Source organism: Strix aluco, chromosome 30 (genome assembly GCF_031877795.1).
Source record: "Strix aluco isolate bStrAlu1 chromosome 30, bStrAlu1.hap1, whole genome shotgun sequence".
NCBI lineage: Eukaryota > Metazoa > Chordata > Aves > Strigiformes > Strigidae > Strix > Strix aluco.
The window spans coordinates 240,327-252,929 of record NC_133960.1 but is presented as its reverse complement, the minus strand read 5'-3'; the positions used below and the strand labels follow the sequence as shown (position 1 = coordinate 252,929).

The window sequence follows — 12,603 nt, the reverse complement described above, 5'->3', positions numbered from 1 at the left end:
GGACGTCGCTCAAGGGCCAAGGCCGTGTCCCCAAGCATCCCCCGGCCTCCCTGTGCCCACCCCCCCCAGCCCCTGCAGCACCCTGGGGGGGCTGCAGGAGCCCCCACCGGCGCCGGGGGCTGCTGAGGAAAGGGGGGGGCGGCCGGAGGTGAAGCCCCGGGGATCCCTCCCAGCCCCCCAGGAGGGGAAGCTGGTGACCACGAGCCTCACGTGGGAAGGGGAGGAAGAGCGTGAGGTTTTCCTGGAGAAGGGCTGAGGTGGGGACGCAGACGCGGCGCGGGACAGGCAGAGACCCGGTTTGGGCTTTATTTGACTCAAATGAGGAAGAGGGCGCGTGGGGGGGGCCGGGGACACCCCCCGCCCAGAGCAGCAGCCACAGCAGGGACGGGCACGGGGCAGCCACCTCTCACCGATCCACTTCCCCAAAGACGATGTCCTGCGTGCCTGGGGGGGGAGGGGGGGGGGGGTCAGGGCACCGTCACCCCCCCGGCAGGGGGGAAGGACCCCCAAGAGCCGCGGGAGCCCCCGGAAGGAACGCACCGATGATGGCCACGACGTCCGCCAGCATGTGGCCCTGCGACATCCGATCCAGACCGGCCTGAAGCAGAAGCGCAAGAACCCCTGTCAGCCCGTCGCCCCCCCCCACCCCAGCACCCCCGAGCGCCCGGCACCCCGAGGCGGGAGGGGGGCGGTTCTGCCTCCCGGGTTTGCACAAGAGCTGCCCGGCCCCGCTCACCGCTTCCGGAGCGGGCGGGGGCTGTGGCGGGGGGCAGGCGGGGAGGGGGCGCTGCCCCCCCAGCGCGGGGCGGGGAGGGGAAGTGGCCGGTTGTGGGCAGGGAGAGGAAACCAGCGCCAGGGGCAGCGGCACGAGAGGAGAGCTCATCCCCCCCAGCCCAGACCCCCCCCTCGCCGCGGGCCCAGCCGCTCCTACCAGGTGAGCGAAGCCCGGCGCCTTGATCTTGCAGCGGTAGGGCCGGCTGCTGCCGTCCGACACCAGGTAGACGCCGAATTCGCCCTGCGGGACGCGGGGACGGGGCTGGTGACGCCGGCAGGGCCAAGTTGGGGACAGGACGGCCTGGCCCGGCGGCAGCAGCAGCCCCGCGGCGTCCCCGGGAGCGGCCTGACCCCGTGTCACCGTCCCCGCGATGCCACGAGAAGTGTCACCTTGGGGGCCTCGATGGCCGTGTAGGTGGCTCCGGGGGGCACTTGGTAGCCCTCAGTGTAGAGCTTGAAGTGATGGATCAGGGACTCCATGGAGCTCTGCGGACACAGGGCGGCACCGTCGCCGCGGGGGGGAGCGGGCAGGGAGCGCTGCCTGTCCCCTGCCTGCGCCTCGGCGGGGGACAGGGCGCGGCACGTGGCAGCCAGGGCGGTGGCCACAGTCCCACGGCCACGGGCCACAGCGAGCGCGGGGGATGAGGCGGCAGCTGCCGGGTCTCCTCTGCCTTCACCGGGGCGGCTCCGAGCGGGGCTGGGGGGCGCGGGAGCGGCTCCCCCCGCACAACCCCCCCCCCCGCGCAGGGACGGTCGCGGCGAGGCCCCGCGCGGGAAGGAAGCGCCTTTACCTTCATCTCTGCCCGCTTCGGGGGGGAGATTTTGGCATCGTCTACTTTGATCTCCCCCTCTGGCATCTTGTTGAGGCACTGGAGGATGATACGGAGCGACTGTCGCATCTCCTCCACGCGGCACAGGTACCTGTGGGACCCCAACGGCGCTCAGGACCCGCCCAGGACCCCCCCGGCCCCCCCCAGCGCCGGGGCGCGACGTACCTGTCGTAGCAGTCGCCGTGGGAGCCGATGGGGACGTCGAACTCCACCTGGTCGTAGACGTCGTAGGGCTGCGTCTTGCGCAGGTCCCAGTGGATCCCCGAGCCCCGGAGCATCACCCCGCTGGGCGGAGGGAGGGGGGTGAGCACCCAAACCAGACGGGGCCCTCCCCGCGCCCTGATGCCGGGGAAAGCGGCCACACATCCCCCCACCACGGCCACAGCTCCGACCCGCCCCAGGGAACCCCGCAGTGGGGGATGAGACCTTTGGGCTCGACCCTGACCCTTCTGGGGGGGACGAGGATGCAGCTGGGCAGCGGCAGGAGGCTGAGGCCCCTCCTCAGGCATCCCCAGGAGCCCCCTGACCCACCTGAACCCGTAGTTGAGAGCCTCCTCCGCCGTTATCACCCCGATGTCAACCGTGCGGTTCTTCCAGATGCGGTTGTTGGTCAGCATCTGTGGGCAGATGCGCATCAGCCCCCCGGCCCCCTCTCCCGATGTGGGTCACGCCGTCACCGCCGCGGGGGGAGCGACCCCGCGGGGTCAGCGCGACGCCCCAGCCCTCAGGGTGCCGGGAAACGGGGCCCGTCCCGCCTCACCTCCTCCACCTCGTCGATCCGCATGGAGAAATTCTTCACGAACTCATAGATGTCGTCCATCAGCCCCAGGGGCAGATCCTGCGCGGGAGGAGGGGAGGGTGGCACTGGGGGGCGCCCTGGCCGGCGCAGGGACACCCCGCACCCCCCCCGCCAGAGCCGCCCTCACCTGGTGCACCCCGCCGGGGCGGATGTAGGCCGCGTGCATCCGCGCCCCCGAGACCCGCTCGTAGAACTCGAACATCTGCGGGGACAGAGGGGATCCCGCTGCGTCCCGGCACGGCGCAGCCCCGAATCCACCCCCACCGCCGCAGCCACGCTGCCCTTTACCTTCTCCCTCTCCTCAAACATCCAGAAAAAGGGCGTCATGGCCCCGATGTCCAGCGCGTGCGTGGTCACAGCCATGATGTGGTTGAGCAGCCGCGTTATCTCTGCAAAGAGAACTGGGGGCAGAGGGGGCGCGGGGGGGTGAGCCCCTCGGCTGAGCCCCCAGAAAGCCGAGAGCTACGAGCCCTCAGGAGGGCAGGCAGGGCAGGCTGGGGTCCCCGCGGAAACGCCACAGAGATGCGTGAGGCCGCCCCCACCTCGGATCCACTGAGCCCGCAGCGGCGGGCGGATGTTGAGCAGCTTCTCCACGGCCAGGGAATAGGCCTGCTCGTTGCACATCATGGACACGTAGTCCAGGCGGTCGAAATAGGGCAGCGCCTGCCAAAAAACGGCATCGAGCAGCGGCCACCGGCACCCGCAGCCGGGCAGTGAAGGCCCGGGGCTGCCGGGAGCACCCGGGGGGTCCGTCGCAGCCGGGCAGCGCCAGGACACAGCCCCAGCCCCAGCAGCTCCCCGGCCCAGGGCGCTCCGAGCACACAGCGGCCACCGAGAGCCCAAAAGCCGCGGCCCCGGGCTGGAGCACACAGCCCTGCCTCGGGGTAAGGCGCGAGGGCAGGCAGGCAGCACCCTCGGCGAGTTTTCCAGCTCACAGACACCGCGAGGGCCCCAGTCCGGGGCGCGGCTGAGCGGGGCTGTCGTGGCGCTGCCCCACGCCGCAGCGGCTCCCCCCTCCCCTGGGCTATTTCAGGCTCTGGCCAGCGGGAAGGTTAAACCCGACTGTGATAATAAATCATCAGGGTCTGTTTACAAACACCACTGCGAACCCTGCCAGGCAAATAAATCCCCTCCCAGCGCGCCAAGGAGCTGCTGACGTATCTGAGCAGACAGCTGCAGACAGACGGACACCAGCAGCCCCTTCGCCTCCTTGCCGCTAAAGGACAGCCCGTGCTCTGCCGCCGGACAGACACCCCCCCCGGGACGGGGGGGCGCCGGCAGCCCGCCGGGCCGTACCTGCAGGTACGTCTTGTACTCGATGAGCTTCTCGGTGCCTCGGTGCAGGAGGCCGATGTGGGGGTCGCACTTCTTCACCGTCTCCCCGCTGAGCTCCATCACCAGCCGCAGGACCCCGTGGGCAGCCGGGTGCTGCGGCCCAAAGTTTATGGTCAAACTCGAGACCTTCTTGTGAGCCACAGGGTCCTTGTCTGCGCGGGGGAGGAAGGAGAATTGGGCGGGGAGGAACATCTAGCACCGAGCGCCCTCGGCCCTTCCCGGCAGCACGGACACGCAGAGCGGACGCCGGACAGACGTCCAAGCCGAGCTCAGCGCTTGGCCGGACACCAGGAACGCAGCGTCCCCGCCGCCAGCTCCCGCCTTGGCCCAGCACGAGACCCCTGGGACGGGCCCAAGGGCCTCCCGCCGCCTCCCGGGGGTGCGGGGAGCCAGACAGCGCCCTGCGCTGGGGGCGCGGAGGGGCCGGGGCGGGAGCTGAGCCCGGGGAGATCTGCGGAGCGGCCTGGAGCCACGGGGGCGAAGCTCAAAGCCCGAGCGGGGCCCGACACGGGAGCCCCGAGTGGCAGATGGGACCCTCGGGAGAACAAGCTGCCCCCGAACACCCGCTGGGCGCCCACGACACCCAGCGAGCCCCAGCCTGGCCCCGAGCACCCACCAAGCAGCAGCCCTAGGCACCAGGGGCCTGGGAGACCCCCGGACCCCCACAGGACCCGTTGGGCCGGTACCTCTGTGAGCCCCAGGCCCCAGAGGGCACCCAATGGCCCCCGGCCTGACCCGCGGCACCCTCTGACCTCACGTAACCCCCAGCCTGGCACCCTCCGAGCCCCACGGGGCCCCAGGTGCCTCCCGGACAGCCCTGAGCACCCACAGGGCCGCCAGCGAGCCCCAGTCGGGCTCTGGAGCCCCCTGAGGGCCCCCAAGGGTCTCCGACACCCCCTCAGGGCACCTCCGGGAACCACCCGGGGCACCCAACACCCTCCCAGGGGCCCCCATCACCTTTCAGGGCCCCCTCGTCCCTCCAGCGCCCGCCTGACACCCGCCAGGGCCGCGGTCTCCCTCCTCCGGGGCCCCCCCAGGGCCTCAGGGCTCCTCCGGGGACCCCGACACCCTCCCAGCGCCCCGGCCTCCCCCTGTCAGGGGTCCCCCGCCGCCCCTCACCGTTCCACGGTGGCGGCACCCACTTCTCCGTCTCCTTGCTCGGGTACATGACGGCGCCGGCGAACTGCTGGGCCCACTCCACATCGGGCTGCCACTGCCGCGCCGCCCTGCGGGACCGGACGGGCCGGGCCGTGAGAGGGAGCCAGGACCCCCGCCCGGGCCCCGCCGCCCCCGGCCCTGTCCTCCCGCCCCCTGTTCCCCACCGCTCTCACCGGGCCGGGGCCGGCCCCAGCCGCGCCACCGCCGCCGCCCGCAGCCCCGAAGGTGCCCGCAGCCGCCCCAGCGCCCGCAGCGCCGCCATCTTGCCCTTGGCGCTGCGCGTGCGCCGCCCCGCCCACAGCGCGGCGAGGGGCGGGGCCGGCGCCATGTTTGGGGAGGGCAGGCGAAGCCCTGCAGCGCCGCCATATTGACCATGGGCAGCTCCGCCGCCATCTTTACTAAGGGAAATGGCCGGGAAACTGGGGCCGCCGCGGCCGCCGCCATTTTTGTGCCGGGCAGAGGCTGGCGGCGGGCCGGGGCGGTGCCGGGGACCGGGGACGGAGGGGACAGGGACGGAAGGGACGGGGACGGAGGGGACGGGGACGGAGGGGACACCCCCGCAGGGGACAGGGCGAGCAGGACGCGCTGGGCGCAGGAGGAGCGGGGCGTCCCGGCGTGATGGCGGCGGGGACACGTGTCCCCAGGCCTCCCCGCTTGGGGACCGCTGCGGCCGGAGGTGGCCCCTGTCCCCTCCTGTGACACCTGCGGTGGCCTCTTGCGGGTGCTGGGCGGGGGGGGGGGTGACAGGTATCAGGGTGCCAGGGTTGAGGGGGGGGGGGTGACCAAAATTGTCCCGTGTCCACCCTGGCCAAGCTGCACCCCCAGCCCCCAGCGTGGGGCGTCCCCAGGCTCCGGCGTCGGGACTTGCCCCCCTGCCAGGGGACAGGGGACCCCCCGCTGGGCCAGGACCCTCCATGTCCCCTGTCCCCCCCCCCCACCACCATCCCCCCCAGGTCATGTTGGCTCCCGCGGCCTCGCTCTGCGTCATGGTCCCCAGTGACGCCAGCGTCCGCCTGCCCCCACGTCACGGCTGTTCCTGGCCCGGTGTGACTCACGGCGGCCACGTGGGCTGACGCCGTCCAGATGTTGGCCGCTGGCCACCCCCCCGCCCCCCCCCGCCATGGCGCGGGGCCACCCAGCTGCAGCTGGAGCCAGCCCCGGGCAGGGAGGCTGAGCCAGGAGGGGACCCCCTGTGCTGAGCCCCTGCTAGCACCCATGGGTGCCCCACGGCCCGGACCCCAGACCTGTGGGGGATACTGGAGCTGGGGGGTGCTGGAACTGGGAGATACTGGAATTGGGGGATACTGGACTTGGGAGATACTGGAGCTGGGGGGGATGCTGGAGTCAGGGGGTGCTGGAACTGGGAGATACTGGAGTTGGGGGATACTGGAGTTGGGGGATACTGGAGTTGGGCGATACTGGAATTGGGGGATACTGGAGTTGGGGGATACTGGAGTTGGGAGACACTGGAGCTGGGAGATACTGGAGCTGGGGGATGCTGGAGTCAGAGGGTGCTGGAACTGGGAGATACTGGAGTTGGGGGATACTGGAGTTGGGAGATACCAGAGTTGGGGGACACTGGAGCTGGGAGACACTGGAGCTGGGGGATGCTGGAGCCGGCGGGTGCCGGAGGTGGTGGGTGCCAGCCGGAGCAGACGTCAGCTCCCGGGGACACCGGCTGTGCCGGACACTGCAGCCCATGGGGACACCGGCGGATCCGTGTGAGCCACGTGTCGGCCGCGGCGGGTGCCAGGGCGCGGGGAGCTCCGGGGGGCTGCGGGCACGGGTGGGGGCTGGGCAGGTGCTGGCCCGGCCGCAGCACCGGCACCGGCGGGTCCCATGGGCGCAGCCGCGGCGGCACAGAGGCCCTTTGTGCGGCAGCGCCCGGTGCCGCCGGGTCCCTTTGTCACCCTGTTGTTCTCCCGGGGACGGCGGGGATGGCACCGGCCCCGGGGCCACGCGGGGCACCCCCAGACCGGGGTGCTGTGGGTGCTGGGGGTGCCGGGGCAGGAAGGGCGGACGGGCCTGGCCCCCCCGTTCCGAGAAGGAAGGAAGCAGGATGTGGCCCCGCGTCCTGCCTGGCTGGGCTGGGGGCCAGAAGGTGACTCCGGGTGTGAGACAGCGGGTGGCCCTGCTGGGAAGGGCGGACACGGGGAGGGGACGGAGGGGCTGACAGCGGATGGGCTGGGATGGAGGGGACCGGGAGGGATGAAGAGGATGAGGAGGGATGAAGAGGATGAGGAGGGATGGAGAGGGAGGGGACAGGCAGGGATGGAGAAGGATGGAGGGGATGGGCAGTGATGGAGAGGACAAGGAGGGATGAAGAGGATGAGGAGGGATGGAGGGGATGAGAGGGATGGAGGGAATGGAGAGGGATGAAGAGGATGAGGAGGAACAGAGGGGATGGAGGCGATGGGGAGGTATGAAGAGGATGAGGAGGGATGGAGGGGATGGGGACAGGCAGGGATGAAGGGGATGGAGAAGGATGGAGGGGATGGGCAGTGATGGAGAGGACAAGGAAGGATGAAGAGGATGAGCAGTATGGAAGGGACAGGCAGGGATGAGGAGGATGAGGAGGGACGGAGGGCAAGGCTGCCCTGGCAGACGCCCACGGCAACCGCGGCCCCCGCTGCCCCGGGGGTGCCCCGAGCGGCCCCGGCGAGGGGGGTCCCGGCGACGGGGATCCCCCGGCCCAGCCCCGCTCCCGGGGGACCCGGCTCTGCCTTCCCGGAACGTCCCGGGGGGTCCGGGGCCTCCCCCGCCGCCGGGGCTGCCCCGCTCCGCCCCCCGCCCGGGGCCGCCTCTCCCGCCCGTTAAAAGGCGGCGGCGGAGCCGGCGGGGACCCGCTATCGCCTCCCGCTGTCGCGCTGTCGCGGTGCCCGGGCCATGCGCCGCGCGCTCCTGCCGCTCCTGGTCGCCGCTGTCGCCGCCGTCGGGGCCGCCCCCGGCCCCGCGTGTCCCGTCACGGCCCCGGGCGAAGCCGGGACACGGTCCCGCGTGGGGCCGGCCCCGAGGAGAGCCAAGGTACGGGCGGGCCGCGACACGGCGGACTGGGACGGACTGGGACGGGGATGGACCGGGACTGGGATGGGCTGGGACGGGGATGGACCGGGACTGGGACGGGGATGGACCGGGACTGGGATGGGCTGGGACGGGGATGGACCGGGACTGGGACGGGGACGGACCGGGACTGGGATGGGCTGGGGCGGGGATGGACCGGGACTGGGATGGGCTGGGACGGGGATGGACCGGGACTGGGATGGGCTGGGGCGGGGATGGGCTGGGACGGGGATGGACCGGGACTAGGATGGGCTGGGGCGGGGATGAACCGGGGCTGGGACGGGGATGGACCGGGACTGGGACGGGCTGGGACACGTCGCAGGGAGGCGGACTGGGACCAGGACGGGCTGGGACTGGGATGGGCTGGGACCGGGACACGTCGGACGGAGACGGGCTGGGCCAGGTCCGGGCTTCCCCTCCGCCTCCCGGGGCACCGCCGGGACCCGCCCCGAGGGGCGACCGGTGCCGCGGGCAGCCGGGACCCTGCGGGGTGTTGGGGGGGGGGCACCGGGGGCGGGGGGGGGGCGCAGGGAGGGGCCCAGAGACACTGGGGAGCACCGGGCTGGCACGGGCGCGGTGCCGGGGGGCACCGGCAGGGATGTGCCCGTCGGTGGGGGACACCGGCCGTCCCCTGCTGGTCCCCTGCCCCAGCGCCCCGACTCCCGGCAGCGCTTCGCCTCGGTGCCGCGGTACGTGGAGACGCTGGTGGTGGCGGACGAGTCGATGGGGCGGTTCCACGGCGCCGGGCTCCGGCGGTACCTGCTGACGGTGCTGGCGGCGGCCGCCCGGTCCTTCGGCCACGGCAGCCTCGGCAACGCGGTGGAGCTGCGGGTGACGCGGCTGGTGGTGCTGGGCCAGGGCACCCCCGGGCCCCCCATCACCTCCAACGCCGCCCAGGTGCTCCGCGACTTCTGCCAGTGGCAGCGGGAGCTCAACGTCCCCGACGAGGACAGTCCCCTCCACTTTGACACCGCCATCCTCTTCACCCGGCAGGTGGGGGGAGCTGATGGCTGGGGGGGTTCGGGGGGGCTGGGGGGCTTCAGTTTGGGGTCCCCACGGGGGGGGTGGGAGCTGGCGGGGTCCCTGGGTGCCCTCCAGGGTGGGTGGGTGCTGGCTGTGGTGTCCATGGGGCTGGCGGGGTCCCTGCGGCCCGTCCCAGGGCGTTTGGGTGCTGGCCAGGTTTGGGGGTGTCCCCAAGCCGCCCCCCCCCGAGCCCCTGCCTGCCCCCAGGACCTGTGCGGGGCGGCCACCTGCGACACGCTGGGCATGGCCGACGTGGGCACCGTCTGCGACCCCGAGCGGAGCTGCGCCATCGTGGAGGACGACGGGCTGCAGTCGGCGTTCACGGCCGCCCACGAGCTGGGTGAGCCGGGGGGGGCCAGCGGGGGGCGGGGGGGGCCACCCACTGCCACCCGTGAGCCCCCCGGGGCTGATGTCACCGTCCCCCGGCGCAGGCCACGTCTTCAGCATGCTGCACGACACCTCCCCGCCCTGCCGGGAGCTGAACGGCCGCTCCGGGGCCGCCCGCCGGGTGATGGCTCCCGTCCTCTCCTCGCTGGAGCCCGGCGAGGTCTGGTCTCCGTGCAGCGCCCGCTTCATCACCGACTTCCTGGACAACGGCCACGGTAGGGCCCGGCCGGCAGGGCCCGGCGCAGCCGCGTCGCCCCCCGGTGCCCTCCGGGACGCCCGGTGCAGCGGTGCCGTGTCCCCGCAGGTCACTGTCTCCTGGACAAGCCTCCGGAGTGGCTGCAGCTGCCCTCGGCGCTGCCGGGCAGCGTGTACCCGCTGTGGCGACAGTGCCAGCTGGCCTTCGGGCCCGAGTCGCGGCCCTGCGGGGACCCGCAGCCGCCCTGCGCCGCGCTGTGGTGCACGGCCCGGGCCGGCGGCCGCGCCGTCTGCCAGAGCAAGCGCCTGCCCTGGGCCGACGGGACGCCGTGCGCGGGGGGGGGCACCTGCCTGGACGGGCTCTGCGCGGGGCCCGGCCGCCTGCGGGAGCTCACCGTGAGTGCGAAGGGGCGGCGGGGGGGCGGCGGGGGGGCGCTCGCCCGCCGGCACCGGTTTGACCGCCCCCGCGTTGCGTTCTCCGGCCGCAGACGCGCACGGACGGCGGCTGGGGCCCGTGGGGGCCGTGGGGCGGGTGCTCGCGGACCTGCGGCGGCGGGGTGCGGCTCTCCCACCGCGGCTGCACCGCGCCGGCGCCTCGCCACGGCGGCCGGTACTGCGAGGGCAAACGGACCCGCTTCCAGTCCTGCAACGTGGAGGAGTGTCCCGGCAGCACCCGTGAGTGGGGGGTGTGGGGGGCACCGCGCCCCGCCCGCGGGGGGGTGGGCGCTGCCGCCGGGGCTAACCGTGCCCCGCCGGGGCTAACCGCGCCCCGCCGCCGGCAGCCCTCGCCTTCCGGGAGGAGCAATGCGCCGCCCACAACCACCGCCCCGACCCCGCCACGGGGCTCCCGGGCCCCCCGGACTGGGTGCCGCGCTACAGCGGCGTCCCCGAGCGGGACCGGTGCAAGCTGACCTGCCAGTCCCGGACCCTGGGCTACTACCACGTGCTGCAGCCGAGGGTGAGTGTGTCCCCCCCCCCCGCCGGGCGCCCCGCGGTGCCGCCGGCGGGAGCTGAGGCCGAGCCGTGCCGCAGGTGACCGACGGGACGCCCTGCTCCCCCGAGAGCACGGGGGTGTGCGTGCAGGGCCGCTGCGTCCCCGCCGGCTGCGACCGCGTCATCGGCTCCAAGAAGAAGTTCGACAAGTGCATGAGCTGCGGCGGCGACGGCTCCGGCTGCACCAAGGTCTACGGCTCCTTCGCCAAAGCCCGGTGAGCACCTCGGCGGCGGCGGCGGCGGCGGGGCGGGGGGGGCCGCCACCCGCGGCATCACCCCCCCGCCACAACCCCCGCTGTGCCCCGCAGCTACGGCTACAACGACGTGGTGACCATCCCGGCGGGCGCCACGCACCTCCTGGTGCGGCAGCGCTCGGCGGGCGGCGGCGCCTTCCTGGCGCTGCGGCGGCCGGGCGGCGGCTCCCTGCTCCACGGCGGCCGCGTCCTCCTGTCCTCCGCCACCGACGTGCCGCTGCCGGGCGGCGCGACCCTGCGCTACAGCGGGGCCACGGCGGCCGCAGAGACGTTGGCCGGGCGGGGGCCACTGCGGGAGGCGCTGGTGCTGCAGGCGCTGGTGGTGGACGAGCGGCGCCCGCCGCGCCTCCGGTTCAGCTTCTTCGTGCCCCGGGCGCGGGGACGCCCGTCGGCAGCCTGGGAGCAGCAGAAGGCCGAGATCTTGGAGATCCTCCGGGGCCGCCGGCGTGACAAGTAGCGGCGGGAGCCCGGCCGGGAGCGGCTCTGCCCGGGAGCGGCCCCGCAGCACCTATTTATTCGGTTATTTATGACCCACCGGGGCCGGGGGCACCGTCCGCGGGATGGTGTCGGGCGGCCCCCGGCAGACTCGTCGAGCCCCGGTGCAGGCAACCGCGGCTACCTCAGCCCCTCGGCGGGCGGCGCGGGGCGACCCCCTGGGCAGGCCCCAGGCCCCCCCCGCCCCGGCGCAGCCCCCCCGCTGTCATTTACCGAGCGCCGTTATTTAAAGCTGTTCACGGACCGGCTGGCGCGGCGTGTGCTGAGCGGCGCGGCGGTGCCAGGCGCGGGACGTCCCTCGGCAGCCGCGGCTGCGCCCACCCGCCCTCGCTGCTCCCAGCACCTTCCCGGCCGCTCCCCCCCGGGTACCGCCAGCACCCCCCCGCTCCCCAAGAACCGGGCGCCACCGGGCTTTTGCCCACAACTTTATTGGGAGCCTCCTCCGGCCGCGCGCAGCCCCCCGGGGTGGCCGCGGTCTGTTCCCCTCATCCCGCGGGGGGGAAATCCCACCCCCCTGCATCCCCGGGACGGCGGGGCCGGGCGCCCGCTCTGCCGGGGAGCCCCGGGACCTCACGGCCGCAGCGGCTCGGTGCTGCCGGGCGGGTGCCCGGGCTCCGGGGGGGGGGAGAGGCCCCGCGCCGCCGGGCCCAGAGGCAGCGAAGCTCCGCGGGGGCTCCGGGGGGGATTTGGGGGGGGCCCCGCCGGGGGTGGGCGCTCACCGGGGCCGGCAGGGCAGCGGGAGCAGCGCGATGAGGCGGACGGCGGCGGCGGGGAGCGGGGGGGGGTTCGGGGCAGCCCCGCGGGGACGGGACACGGGGGGGACCCAGGGCCGGAGGGGAGCGCGGGGATCCGCGGAGGAGGGGCACGGGGACACCCCCCTCCCGGTCCCGGGCGTTCCCCCCCGGTCCCGGCGGCACCTGCCGCGCAGGGCCGTGGACCAGCACGGCGCGGGGGCCGTAGCCCAGGCCGGGGCGGGCGGGCGGCGGGCAGAAGGGCACCGCCCTGCCACCAATCGGAGCGCGCCCGCTCCGTGACGTCACGGAGGGGGGCGGGGAAAAACGCGGAAGGGCGGTGAGGCGGCAGCGTGCGCGGTTGCCGCGGCGACGGAGGAGACGCTGGACACGCCCCTTTGGGCCGTCCACGCGGCGCCCCGCCCCCTGACGCCAGCTCGGGCTCCCCCGGGTCCTGCCGCCCGCCGGCGCTGCGGGACACTCACACCCCGCCTGGGCCCCGCCCTCCACCCTCAGGCACCCGAACCGCGTCCCCCGTCGCCACCCGCAGCCCCGCGGCCTCGGTGCCA

General features: G+C 74.2%; 2 protein-coding genes across 2 annotated transcripts; one reads left to right on the top strand and one right to left on the bottom strand.

The window, feature by feature from the left end:
* Positions 1-273: 273 nt before the first annotated feature.
* Positions 274-5,239, bottom strand: NDUFS2 (NADH:ubiquinone oxidoreductase core subunit S2). Its single transcript, XM_074809384.1, has 14 exons — positions 5,070-5,239; positions 4,858-4,964; positions 3,700-3,890; positions 2,946-3,066; positions 2,692-2,804; positions 2,531-2,605; positions 2,365-2,442; positions 2,136-2,221; positions 1,770-1,889; positions 1,566-1,695; positions 1,165-1,260; positions 932-1,015; positions 541-598; positions 274-444 (listed from the first exon to the last, which is right to left on the bottom strand). Exons 1-14 carry the CDS (start codon positions 5,222-5,224, stop codon positions 407-409), a joined length of 1,452 nt encoding a protein of 483 aa, XP_074665485.1. The 5' UTR covers positions 5,225-5,239; the 3' UTR covers positions 274-406.
* A 2,143-nt stretch (positions 5,240-7,382) lies between these two features.
* ADAMTS4 (ADAM metallopeptidase with thrombospondin type 1 motif 4) lies at positions 7,383-11,546 on the top strand. Its single transcript, XM_074809147.1, has 9 exons — positions 7,383-7,920; positions 8,626-8,949; positions 9,187-9,319; positions 9,411-9,581; positions 9,671-9,957; positions 10,050-10,236; positions 10,344-10,519; positions 10,594-10,769; positions 10,863-11,546. Exons 1-9 carry the CDS (start codon positions 7,783-7,785, stop codon positions 11,263-11,265), a joined length of 1,995 nt encoding a protein of 664 aa, XP_074665248.1. The 5' UTR covers positions 7,383-7,782; the 3' UTR covers positions 11,266-11,546.
* The last annotated feature ends 1,057 nt before the right edge of the window (positions 11,547-12,603 follow it).

Excerpts from the sequence above, each read along its gene's own strand:
- ADAMTS4 (XM_074809147.1), top strand. The coding sequence starts at position 7,783 with ATGCGCCGCGCGCTCCTGCCGCTCCTGGTCGCCGCTGTCGCCGCCGTC. Across the intron at positions 8,950-9,186 it reads CCATCCTCTTCACCCGGCAG|GACCTGTGCGGGGCGGCCAC; the intron begins GTGGGGGGAGCT and ends GCCTGCCCCCAG. Across the intron at positions 9,958-10,049 it reads GCCGCCTGCGGGAGCTCACC|ACGCGCACGGACGGCGGCTG; the intron begins GTGAGTGCGAAG and ends CTCCGGCCGCAG.
- NDUFS2 (XM_074809384.1), bottom strand. The coding sequence starts at position 5,224 with ATGGCGCCGGCCCCGCCCCTCGCCGCGCTGTGGGCGGGGCGGCGCACG. Across the intron at positions 2,222-2,364 it reads GGATCGACGAGGTGGAGGAG|ATGCTGACCAACAACCGCAT; the intron begins GTGAGGCGGGAC and ends ATCTGCCCACAG. Across the intron at positions 1,261-1,565 it reads CGAAGCGGGCAGAGATGAAG|AGCTCCATGGAGTCCCTGAT; the intron begins GTAAAGGCGCTT and ends CTGTGTCCGCAG.